Genomic DNA, 12,022 nt, shown 5'->3' with positions numbered 1-12,022 from the left:
GCCGCTTGCCCTTGCCATGTTTAGCAGGATCCAATGCAAAAAACGAGGAAATGCACATTTGTGTCTTTAATCAACAGGTGCACTTCTTGCTTTTGTAAAGGAGAACTATGCCTTTAATCCTATGGAGAGATGAGTGTGTCTGCTGACTTGTACCCACACAATGAGCTGTAGCAGGCTGAGCAGGTGACAGGTCTGAGAAGTGTCTGAGCATGCTCACTCCCACACCTGTCACCCAGCCAATGCATGCTCAATCCACCCACAGGAAAGCCCTGGCCGGATTTTCCCACCCTCCATTCTTATCCATTTGCTGCCAGGCTAAGCTCGGAAATGAGGATCCTGTAATAGAATAATTAGCGGTGGGGAAGCTCTCCTCCTCCTTCTGTCACTCAGGCGGAGGAAGGCAGAGCTCTCTATGACATCCCCTATGGAGACATGAGATGATTCATCAGCAGTGGGATGCTGCGCACTGAGCCCATGGAGGAGAGGAGGCTGGGAGACCATTAAATCCTGGCCTGAGCTCAGCTTCCAGCATCGTCACCTTCCACTACTGGAAACATGGAAGGCATCCTGAGAAAGCTGCAGAAGGAAGCGACTGGCAATAAATACAAGGCGATCAAGGATCACTGTGCCATGGCAATAGGTAAGAAGACAGTGCTGCACCTGTCACATCCTGGCTCCTCCTCTTGTGTCATAGACCTTTCACTCTGATCATGGCTGCATTCTCCTCTATACCTTCATCTATGCAAGTTGGATCGCTGACATTGGCTGAAATCTGATGCATGCTTCCTTGCCTGCCTATTGACAGATGTGGCTTGTTTACATGTGCTGGTGTATTTATTCCTGTGCTGCAGATGTCATTACCAGGCTTGCCATACACACTGCCTAACATCCTTCTAATATTTCTCATTTATATAGTAAACTTTCAAAGCTAAACTCCAGGCAGACCTGTATGCACAGCTGAAAGCGTTTCTCCTGCACCAGATCCTGTACATCCCAAAAGATTTGTAATGATGTCCATCCAGACCTATGATTTACATAGCTCTGCCTGATGGCAGAGACTGGTTGGTGACCTGACTCTTCTCTTCTGCAGTTAAGCAATAAAGCCAGGTCAACTTCCTGCGCTGGGCCTGTGATTGGACAATGACTTAGGATGGCCATACATTATACAATTTTCTTGAGATCTTTGCTTTAGATTTACCAAAAATCATATAATAGGAGGTCAAACCTAAACAATACTTTCAGTTGTATCCAATCAGGCAAGTCCTTGCACTACACAATTGAAGGTAAATCCAAAGGAAATTGGGCAGAAATTGTATAGAAAATTGTATAGTGTATGGCCAGCCTTACCCTAGGTCCACACCTAAGCATTTAGACGAAGTGCACTACAGTCCAATTAACATGATTTCCAATAGGACACGTTCACATCTCCGTGTTTTCAACCTGTGTGTTTTTTTTGGAAAGGGTCAGGGACTTTTTTTGAACAAAAAAAGTTGCATGTTTGGTTCTACAGATTTCAATGGAAATGCTGCAAATGCGATTTGCATTTTAAAACTGCCTAGCAACAAGAAAAATTTATCAAAAACGCAATGCAGAACCGGCTCAAACACAACCTGCATAGGTATGAACCTACCCTTAGAAAGAGCAGCCTGTCACTATCACCTCCTGTCTGCATATATTGTTTCAGAGCACTTGATTGGCCCCTGCTTGCTGTCCCTCCCTCTTTTAGTATGAGCTTAAAGAGGAACTTCAGCCCCCCCCCAAAAAAAATACTGTAGCTGCTGACTTTTAATATAGGGACACTTACCTGTCCAGGGATCCAGCAATGTCCTCATCTGAGCCACTTTTTCAGTCGGCATCTTAGGTAAAGGAAGCCGGCAATGAAGCCTGCAGGCTTCACAGTTGGTTTCCTACTACACATGCATGACCCGCACTGCACTTTGTCCCACAATCTTCTGGGACCTGTGATGTGTCCGAGAAGGCTGTGGGGGGCTGACCCCCAAGTACCTACCCCCCCCAAGTTCCAAATGTGGCAGTGGAGGGGGGAGGATGCAAACAAACGGAACGTCCCCTTTTGGGTGAAGTTTCACTTTAAGGGCCCATTCACACTAGGATGCATGCTGCATTTTTCTGTGCGCTTCACATGCAGTTCTGTGCAGTGCAGTTGAGCCCAATCATTTTGAATGGGCTGTAATTGCATTGCAACAAAAGTAGTACATGCAAACGTGCTGCAAGCAGATTGCAAGGTACTGTGTTTGCACATTTGGGGTGTTAAAATTGCACTGACACCCACTGCAGATTTCAAGGGCAGTGCGTTTTTGAATGCAGGAAACCCACACAGAATACATGCAGCGCATTCTAGTGTACTGCAGGCCATACATGGTTCAAATTTGGAACAATTTTTTAGTCCAAAAATCGAAAACATCGTTCACTCGGTAATCCACCATCAATGATTTCGAAAATCGGCCGACCAAGTCATAAAGTTCACCTCCTATAACAGGCAAAACTTCTGTTCCTTCCAGGTCATGGCTCATGCGCATATTCTTTTCGTAAAAACGATCGTACAATTTGACCATCGAGTCGAAAATCGGTCGTTTTTCACAAATTTTCCCAACATGCCCGATCACCAAAAAGGGGAGGAACCACGAAAATCAGCCAGTGCCATTGACCCACTAACAGAGCAAAAATCCTCTGATTATTCTTAGGCCCGATTTTCGGATGAAAAATCGGTTGAATTTCGACCCATGTATGGCCAGCCTTAATGGGCCCTTACTGTACAGAGGAATAAATGTGGCTGATGTTAATCTCTTGCCTTCGAGCTAATACACACTAGTGTGTTGATCTGTGTTTTAGCACACTTTTACAATGCAGATCAATGCACAGACAATAAACAACAATTGTTTTCTATGTGTCCTATTCACACTACAATGCCGTGTTGCATTGAAATGCACCATGTATAGATTGCAACGCATGTAAAATGCATGTCAAGGCACCGCAACACAAGTATAGAGAAAAAACGGTGCCTTGTCATTTATTTTGTCGCTAACCCACAAACAGGAGCAAGATGTGTCGTCACAGAAAACATGCAAAATACATAGCATTTTAATGCTCATCACGCAAGTTAACAGGCATTAAAACGCACCTGCAATGCATGGAAACGTACATTCATTTTCCCTGCATTTTACTGCAAATCAGTGTGAAATCCGCTTTAATGCCCTTGTGTTGAGGTGTGCGCTGTGTTCTGCGCTGACAGTGTGCTCCCATGACAGCAACTGAGCTGTCACCAACAGCTCCTGGTCTCTGGTTATGACTGAGAGCCAACAGGACAGGCTCCAAACGATGTGACCACAGTTGCTGCCATTCACAGTGATCAGGAAGTCTGTTTGGCTCCCCTTGCCTTAAGAACCAGTTAACGGACAACAAGGAGGGGCGGGAAGGGGTTAAAGCTGAACTCTAGGTATGATCTTACATTGGTCTAGCTTGGCACAATGTAAGTATGTATATCTCACACCTGAGGAATTCTGGGGAATAATTGTAGTAGTCAGTGCTATTGATAGCAGCAATCTTCCATGTCCGGTGTTGAATTGCTTCCCCACTGTACCATGACCTTAGGGGGTCGCTTGCACAGCACTGATAGCATTCACAGAATGCCACATTTTTTCACTAAATACAAGGCATCTGATTGGATGATCTCCACCTTTTCCAATCAGAGAACACCTTGTATTCCTTGAAAAAAATGTGCATTCTGTGAATGGCAACTGAGCCGAGTGAGCGACCCCTTGTGGTCAGTATGCAGCATTGAAGCCACTTGACATGGGACCTGGAAGATAGCAGCTATCACTGTAGTATTGCAGACAGATTTTTAGCTTCCCCAGCGACTCAACAGGCATGAGATATGCATATGTACCGCTTTTGCCGCATTCCAGATGCATTGCATACAGAAAAAATGCAGCAGGTTCTACTTTTGTTGACTGCACTAAATGGACTGCATTGGTGTGAACTAGGGCCATTGGCATACATGGGAAACACTGTGCTTGCATTTTTGATGCAGATTAACCAGTTTAAGTCCAGACACTTTTACCCCCTTCCTGTCCTGGCCAATTTTCAGCTCTCAGCATTTATTCACCACTAGGATTTTTATTTTTTTTGCTATATAAATGAAAAAGTCTAAACATTTTGAAAAAAGTATTTTTCTTATAAAAGTTTGCAAATAAATAATCTTTATTCATAAATCTTGGCCAAAATGTATTCAACTATCTTTTTAGTAAAAAAAAAACAAAACCCAAATTAGTTTATAACCAAAAATTATAATTTTTTTAAAAAAATTTTGACATTTTTATTTTATTTTTTTATATTATTAATGTTTTTTTTTTTTTTTTTTTTTTTTTCATACCGTCACTCTAGCAGTACAGTGACACCATAGTGACACTGTATTACTTGTGGGGGGGGGGGGGGGTGATTTTTTATTTTTTTACACTGATTGCTTTTACACCTATAAAGGCTATAAAAGCAATCATTTCTCCTTCTCTCTGGCTGCATTCTTGCAGCCATCAGGAAATACTGTGTGAGCTGTGATTGATCACAGCTTGTCACATGGTACAAGGCTGTTGTGAATAGCCTTGCACCAAGTGACCTCTGTAATCATTCACAGATTTCACTAGTAGTAAGCAATGATGTCAGAAGTGACATCTTGCTTACTACTATTCATGTGATCACTGATTGGCCAATCAGTGATCACATGGTTGGGACCTCACACAGAGGTCCCGTACAGCAACCGATGCCATGCGCTCCCAGAGAGTGCGCTCAGGCAGGGAAGCTGGAGGACGTTTATAAATTGATCACAGCTTGTCACATGGTACAAGGCTGTTGTGAATAGCCTTGCACCAAGTGACCTCTGTAATCATTCACAGATTTCACTAGTAGTAAGCAATGATGTCAGAAGTGACATCTTGCTTACTACTATTCATGTGATCACTGATTGGCCAATCAGTGATCACATGGTTGGGACCTCACACAGAGGTCCCGTACAGAAACCGATGCCATGCGCTCCCAGAGAGCGCGCACAGGCAGGGAAGCTGGAGGACGTTTATAAATTGATCACAGCTTGTCACATGGTACAAGGCTGTTGTGAATAGCCTTGCACCAAGTGACCTCTGTAATCATTCACAGATTTCACTAGTAGTAAGCAATGATGTCAGAAGTGACATCTTGCTTACTACTATTTATGTGATCACTGACTGGCCAATCAGTGATCACATGGTTAGGACCTCACACAGAGGTCCCGTACAGCAACCGATGCCATGCACTCCCAGAGAGCGCGCACAGGCAGGGAAGCTGGAGGACGTTTATAAATGGCCACCCACTCCTGCACTGCTCCCGAAGTGGTTAAATAAACCCTGCACTGCAGCTGGTATGAATCAGCCCTGAGTCAAATTTAGGTATTTGTACACGTTACATTTAAACATATGTTTCATGTGTTAATACATATCAGCATTAATTAATTAATTTTTTTACCTGTCTAGAGTTCAACTTTTAGGCTCCATGTACACAAGCCTACCCTGATTGGCGGCCGCGGGAAAACGCAAATCGCGGTAACAGCAGTACTGCGTTTTTGACATGGTTTTGCCGCATTTTGCATTTTCCCGCTGTTGGCGGTCAAAACGTTCCTATCCTGAACGCGATTCTTTCCGTGTTCAGGAGAGGGAGGTTTAACCTTAGCTAAATGCGGCAGCTCCTAAACTCTGCTAAAAGCCTATGTGTACATGGACATAAGCTTTTATGGAGTTGAGTTTAGGAGCTTTGGCAAAAAAATGCCAAAAGCTCCTAAACTCAAGTTTAGGAGCTGCTTGTGTACATGAGCCCTTCAGGAATATACTTTCACCTGAAGGAATGTTGTTTTTTTTTTTTTTTTTTTGTTACTGTGTACTTATGTTTTCGCTGTGTCCTGTATTTGTTATGTTTTGTGGTGATCAGCAGTATGTAGAGTGTTTCAAGCTGGTACGTTGTATATGAATCTGTACTTATTTAAATTCTGTGTTTGGACATATTATTTTTTATTCCTTACAGGCTACGTGGTTCTGTTTGTGTAAATATAAACTGTCTAATGGTTTTTCAGTGACATGTCGTCACTTTGGGGTTTATTTACTAAAGCTGGAGAGTGGAAAATCGGGCTCACTTCTGCATAAAAACAAATCAGCTTCCAGGTTTTAGGGCCAATTCACACCGGTGCGTTTTTTGCGTAGCTGTAAAACAAAGATCAACAGGACATCTGAAAAACAATTTCCAATGTCAAAATGTATGCCAGCGGACATCAGTGTATGTCGACGGACGTCAACCTGCATTAAAACGCGACTAGAATAGCTGGAAATGTACATGCATTTTACCCCTTGTCAGTGTGAATTGGCCCTTATTGCCAAAGTGTAATTGAACAAGCTGAGGTTAGAAGGTGATTGCTTTCTATGCAGAACTGAGCATGATTTTCACTCTCCAGCTATGTAAGCTTCGTTGTGTGCGTATCATTAGTATGTGCTCATTCCTGCCTTCATTCTGTATTTGGAATGACTATTTGTAATCCTGCTCTATTGAATTTACAGGTGTTTGTCTTGACCAGGGGTGGACTGACATCATGGAGCCCCTGTGTCCTTGCCCAAACTCAAAAAAGCCTATGAAAAAAGTACCAGGAGCATCTCATGGGGCCCCCTACTGACCCCCGGCCCTCGGGCAGTGCCCGAGTTTCCAAATGGTCAGTCCGCCCTTGGTCTTGACCATATGTAAGGGAGCCGAAAAGTGCATCTAAAGCCAACTTTTTTTTTTTTTCCATCTTCGATAGATTGGGGAAGGGTTACAACTATTTCTTGCTCAATGGCTCTGTCTTGAGGCCTGCTCTTTATCTTGCACGCTCTCTCTCTGTCTTGTGAAAACTCCCTCTGGCTTGTGCGCACGCTGTCCCTCTGTCTTGCCCACACTCTCTTGTGTGCACTCTTTCTGTCTTTTGCGTGCTCTCTCTCTTGCGTTGCCTTTTGCATGCGCTCTCTCTGTCTCTGGTGCGCACGCGCTCTCTCTGTCTCTGGTGCGCACGCGCTCTCTCTGTCTCTGGTGCGCACGCGCTCTCTCTGTCTCTGGTGCGCACGCGCTCTCTCTGTCTCTGGTGCGCACGCGCTCTCTCTGTCTCTGGTGCGCACGCGCTCTCTCTGTCTCTGGTGCGCACGCGCTCTCTCTGTCTCTGGTGCGCACGCGCTCTCTCTGTCTCTGGTGCGCACGCGCTCTCTCTGTCTCTGGTGCGCACGCGCTCTCTCTGTCTCTGGTGCGCACGCGCTCTCTCTGGTGCGCACGCGCTCTCTCCGTCTCTGGTGCGCACGCGCTCTCTCCGTCTCTGGTGCGCACGCGCTCTCTCCGTCTCTGGTGCGCACGCGCTCTCTCTGTCTCTGGTGCGCACGCGCTCTCTCTGGTGCGCACGCACGCTCTCTCATGCACACTCTCTGTTTTGCGCACTCTCTTGCTGTCTTGATCTGTCTCTCTCGCTCTCTTGCTTACATGCTCTCTTTTGCTCGCACGCACGCTCTCTCTTGTGCTCTTTGGGGCTTTCCCTCTCTCTTATCTGCTGACTTGATTTTCTTGCACTTCCTGTTGTGTCGGTGAGGCAGAAAGTGAAGGAAAACCTCAAACTGTAGAAGTTTTTTTTTTTTCTTTAGATTTTCTATGAAATAATTGACATACTGTATATTCTCTTGTGCCAACTGTTGCTTTCACCAGAAGCTAAGTGGGACAATTTGCAGAGACAATCAGAAAGAAGTGATGTTATGGATTTACTAAACTTTAAGCAGAACTCATGATAAGGACCTGATCTAACCACTTGGACCTGTAGACACATGGGGGAAATTCATAAATGGTGTGGTAGACACCCTTTAGGCTAAGTTCACACATGCGGGTCGGGGATTGCGTGCTAATCGCATGTGTTCCTCTACCCACAGCACAAAACACACTGCTGCCATTCATTCCTAATGGCACCCCCATGCATCGGAATATGTGACATTTTCAGATGCGTGAAATCCTTTTCGTCTGACAGCGTTTTGAAAAAAGGGTTGTTTTTCTGTGTGTTTCTAGAAGGTACAGCTTTCCACTCAAATGAATGGGCTGCTGTGCCTTTGCAAATGCAGAAAGAAGGACCCGCACAAGTTTGAAGCCTAGCCTTGGAATTCCATCGTGCTTTAGCACCGAAACGGGCTCTGCGGCCATTGTGACTAGTTTCCCATCAGGTACACCTCCCCTTTGACTTGTCATTTCCCAAATATAGCCATCCTTACTGCCTTTGTTTACATTCAGCTTTCAGACAAGGAATCTCCCATCTCACAGCTGAATGGGGCTAGCAATAGATCCCAGTGTGGGGTCACATTCATGACATCTTCCCAGCACTGGCATGCCCTGCTGTGAGCATTGGTTTACAGTTTGTGAACAGGCAGGTTTTTTTAATGCAGAAGAGACAAACTTTTCCGTCTGCCAAGATAAATGAACTCCTGCGCATGCATGGGACTGACATCATCTTGGCGGCAGTACAAACTACCTGAATTTAATGCATGTGTCAGTACTGTTACGGATACAAATGCTTGCCTAAATTTATGAACACATAATTGTCATAAATGCCTTACCACAATCCAAACACAGCCTTTTGGTGCCCTGAGCCACAGCACTCTGCTAAGATCAAAGAATATTTACTTACTTTACTGGTCCTGAATTGGGTTGGAATACTATATATGGGTGTAAATAAGCTTGCATAGGATGACTGTAGCTCTACCGATGATGGCAAAATTTGTGTCCCTTGCCCTGTTCCTGGTCTCTCACCTCCAAATTTCCTGTATCAGCCTATAGATTAGCAGATCTTCATCCTCTCCATCCTCTTGGGTCTTTTTGATAAAGGTATCATCGCCCTAATTCCTATGGCATTAGAGGTTTTTCTCTAACTCATTCACTGTTCCCATCCACCTCATCATGGATCTCAAGTTCTGAATTTTTTTTTTTATTTTTTTTATTTTGATCCAGGATTTCTGCATGGAATTCAACATATCTGTTATCTCCTTTCACCAGGTAGACAATCTACTGATTGACTTCTGTACAACAAGCCTGTTAGAAAATTTCCACACGATCAGCACCACCGTCTATAGCCAAATAGCTGTATTTTGATAGTGGGTAAATCTCCCCGCTGTCAGAACACAATAGCTCAGTGGGGAGGATTTCCCCATCCATCTCAGAATTGGGTCTTTTTTTTTTTTTTTATTCAATCAGCTGATTAGCGTTTCACTTGTCGCTTCCCCTGTTTGTTCCCCTGTGACTTTGTGAGATTTGAATTTGGTTCTCTGTGCCCTTCCGAGATCACCTATCAGAGATATTCCCTTCTCAACTCTCGCCCACGAAGTGGTGTTTGCTGTAGCCAGCCCCCTGGATGAGTGTCTGAACTTTCAGCCTTGTTCTGCAATGAAACCTTTCTGGTATTACCTAGGGACAAGGTGGGGTTGAGATCCAGGACTTTCTTTTTCCCTAAGGTAATTTCACCTCAACCAGGACATTGTTTTTCTGTCTGGCTCCAATTGACCAAAAGAAAATTTAGGAGGTTTCTGGTACTGCGTTCTGGTATGAATGGGCCCTTACTCTTTCAGTATTATGTAACAGAGCTACTGCCTGACTTGTTTTCTACATTCTACAAGTCAGATATTCAGGTCTCATCTGATGCCAGGTTCAGACGTTATGTCCTTCCAGTGGCTACAGTTCCCAGTTTTCTGTTGTGTTTTTTGGGTCCATTAACCTTTTGTTGCTATGGAGGGATTTCTCTTCTTTCCTGTCAATTAGACATAACCTGAAGCAATAGGAACTCTTTCCAAAGTAAAGTTCCTCTGAGTTGTCCCAATATAGGTGGCACTGTGGCAATAAAAAAAAAAAAAAGCTTTTAGATACATTCTTCAGTGCAGGAGAAATACAGTATATGCACTAGTCTTTAATTTTTATAAACGTACATTATGCTATGCTTTACTGAGATTTGGAATAAAGTTTTGTCTGCTGGGTTTTTTTGTCCTTTGGCATGCCTGTCCGCATTTCAGCTTATCTTTTAGGAAGAATGATTTTTATTTTTAATGATTGTGTGTCAGGAATATACTATAGTTTTCTGGTTGACTGCTGATGTTTTTTCCTATTTTATATATTCTACATTTTTTTTTTTCTTTTTAATTGTTTTGATAAAGGAGTTCACATTACCAACTGAAGGGCTTTTACCCTTAAAGATCTGTTCTGTCCCCTATGGGACAAAGAACATGTAGTACTTTGCCCCAGGTTTTTAGGTGTATGTGCTAGCTATGAGATCTCACCTGCACCCTTCCCCTCCTGTCACAGCCAATCCAACAACAGCTAGGAAGGAGAAGGATGCTTCATAATAGCAGCTCTGAACACTTTCCCCAGACGACAGGCAACGCCAAGAGGAAAGCAGGACAAGTGCTCCAAGCTGAGACAAACTGCCATTATGAAGTGTTTGTCTCTTTCCTAGCTCCTAATTCCTCATAGCTAGGGTCAGAAAGCACCTATCCATATGGGACAAAGTGCTACATGCATTTTGTCCCATCAGGGATAAGGGGACAGCGCAATTGTGTGTGTGTGTGTGTGTGTGTGTGTGTGTGTGTGTGTGTGTGTGTGTATATAATATAATATAATATGAGAGCGAAAAATCCTCTTCATTGTTAAATGAATGTTAGAAAAAACATCAACCACTTTGACAACAAAAAAATTGTTTTGTATTTGACCTTGTTGTGAAGTTAAATTGACTATACTGCACTGCAATACTCTGCAAACATTTTTCTGAATGTGAAATGCTTCCAGAACCCGAAATTGTACTCTACCAGTTTCAACTAGAGAGTTGACCCCTTCCCTGTGCTTCTTAATTTGTCAGTGAGGCTGCCTAAGGAAGGTCAAATCACAGAATTCCTAAAAGAGACCCTGTCACAAAAGTAAAAAATCTTATTAATGCACATACCCTTAAAGAATAAGCTGGGTACTTATTTTTCCCCAATGTTGCAGAACATTGATCCATTGATGAAGATTTGTCCCCTGACTTCTGAGAGTATCAATTTTCTCTGTCACCCAAAGTGTTCAGTGGTCCTCTCTGTCGACCTCCGTGTCATTACACAAGTCAAGGGACTGAGGGGCGAGCATGCAACTAGATTACAGTGGCAGTTTAGTTTTTATTCACCACTATAATTATGCTTGCTTGAATATGTATGTTTTCTTTGACATCATATGAATTTTCATAGTTTACGTATGCATAATGCCTAGATTGTAAGCTCTAACAAGCAGGGCCCTCTGTTTCCTCTTGTACCAAATTGTATTGTAACTGTAATGTCTACCTTCATTTTGTAAAGTGCTGTGCAAACTGCTGGCACTATATAAATCCTGTATAATAATAATTTGCTATCATCCACAGAAGTCCTAGAAACCCCAGAAGGTGTAACAAAGATCCTGCCATATCAACTGAGGTAAGTAAATCTGAATCTGGCAAAACCGTATCTCCTCTTTATATTATATCTTTGGTAGCAGATGATATTCTTTCTATGTGTCAGTTTTATTTCGTATTATTTGCATTATAAGAATTATATTTTATTAGTATGAACAAATATTTGAAAACACCTTCTACTGTTCTGATGTGTTTAAAAGTTGGATATAAGGGTTGCCCCCCACGTCTCCCTTCCTCTGTATTATAGCAGTGAAGACACTTGTCATTAAAAGAGAAGTGTGGGAATGTTTTTACAATTAAACTTGTGTAAGTGGATGCAGCATCAGTCCAATGCTGCATCTGTCCCCCGCCAGATCTAAAGGTGAGAAATGAGTGATCGGACACCGCTGATTGCTCAGTTCTCCGTGCTGTTCTGAGCAGAGCTGTATGCTCTGCCCCTACCCCTTCCCCAGCACTCAATCGGGGGGTGGGAGCGGCTGGGTCAGACTTTCATCGGCTCGCTGAGAAGCTAAGACAGGTGCCAATCCAGGTTTCTGA

At 43.5% G+C, this 12,022-nt stretch overlaps 1 protein-coding gene across 1 annotated transcript in view; it reads left to right on the top strand.

The window, feature by feature from the left end:
• The first annotated feature begins 232 nt into the window (after positions 1-232).
• Positions 233-12,022, top strand: part of ARFGEF3 (ARFGEF family member 3) — a 119,800-nt gene continuing 108,010 nt past the window's right edge. The window contains exons 1-2 of the mRNA XM_089676234.1: positions 233-640; positions 11,456-11,507. Coding sequence (XP_089532360.1) covers positions 556-640; positions 11,456-11,507 — 137 coding nt within the window. The 5' untranslated portion in view covers positions 233-555. The remainder of the gene's footprint in view (positions 641-11,455; positions 11,508-12,022) is intronic.

The sequence above is a fragment of the Staurois parvus genome, unplaced genomic scaffold, assembly GCF_062004578.1.
Source record: "Staurois parvus isolate SC_StPar_1 unplaced genomic scaffold, SC_StPar_1.0 ptg000165l, whole genome shotgun sequence".
In the NCBI taxonomy this organism is placed as follows: domain Eukaryota; kingdom Metazoa; phylum Chordata; class Amphibia; order Anura; family Ranidae; genus Staurois; species Staurois parvus.
Note: the sequence above shows the minus strand (reverse complement) of the source record. Positions and strands in the feature narration are given on the sequence as shown.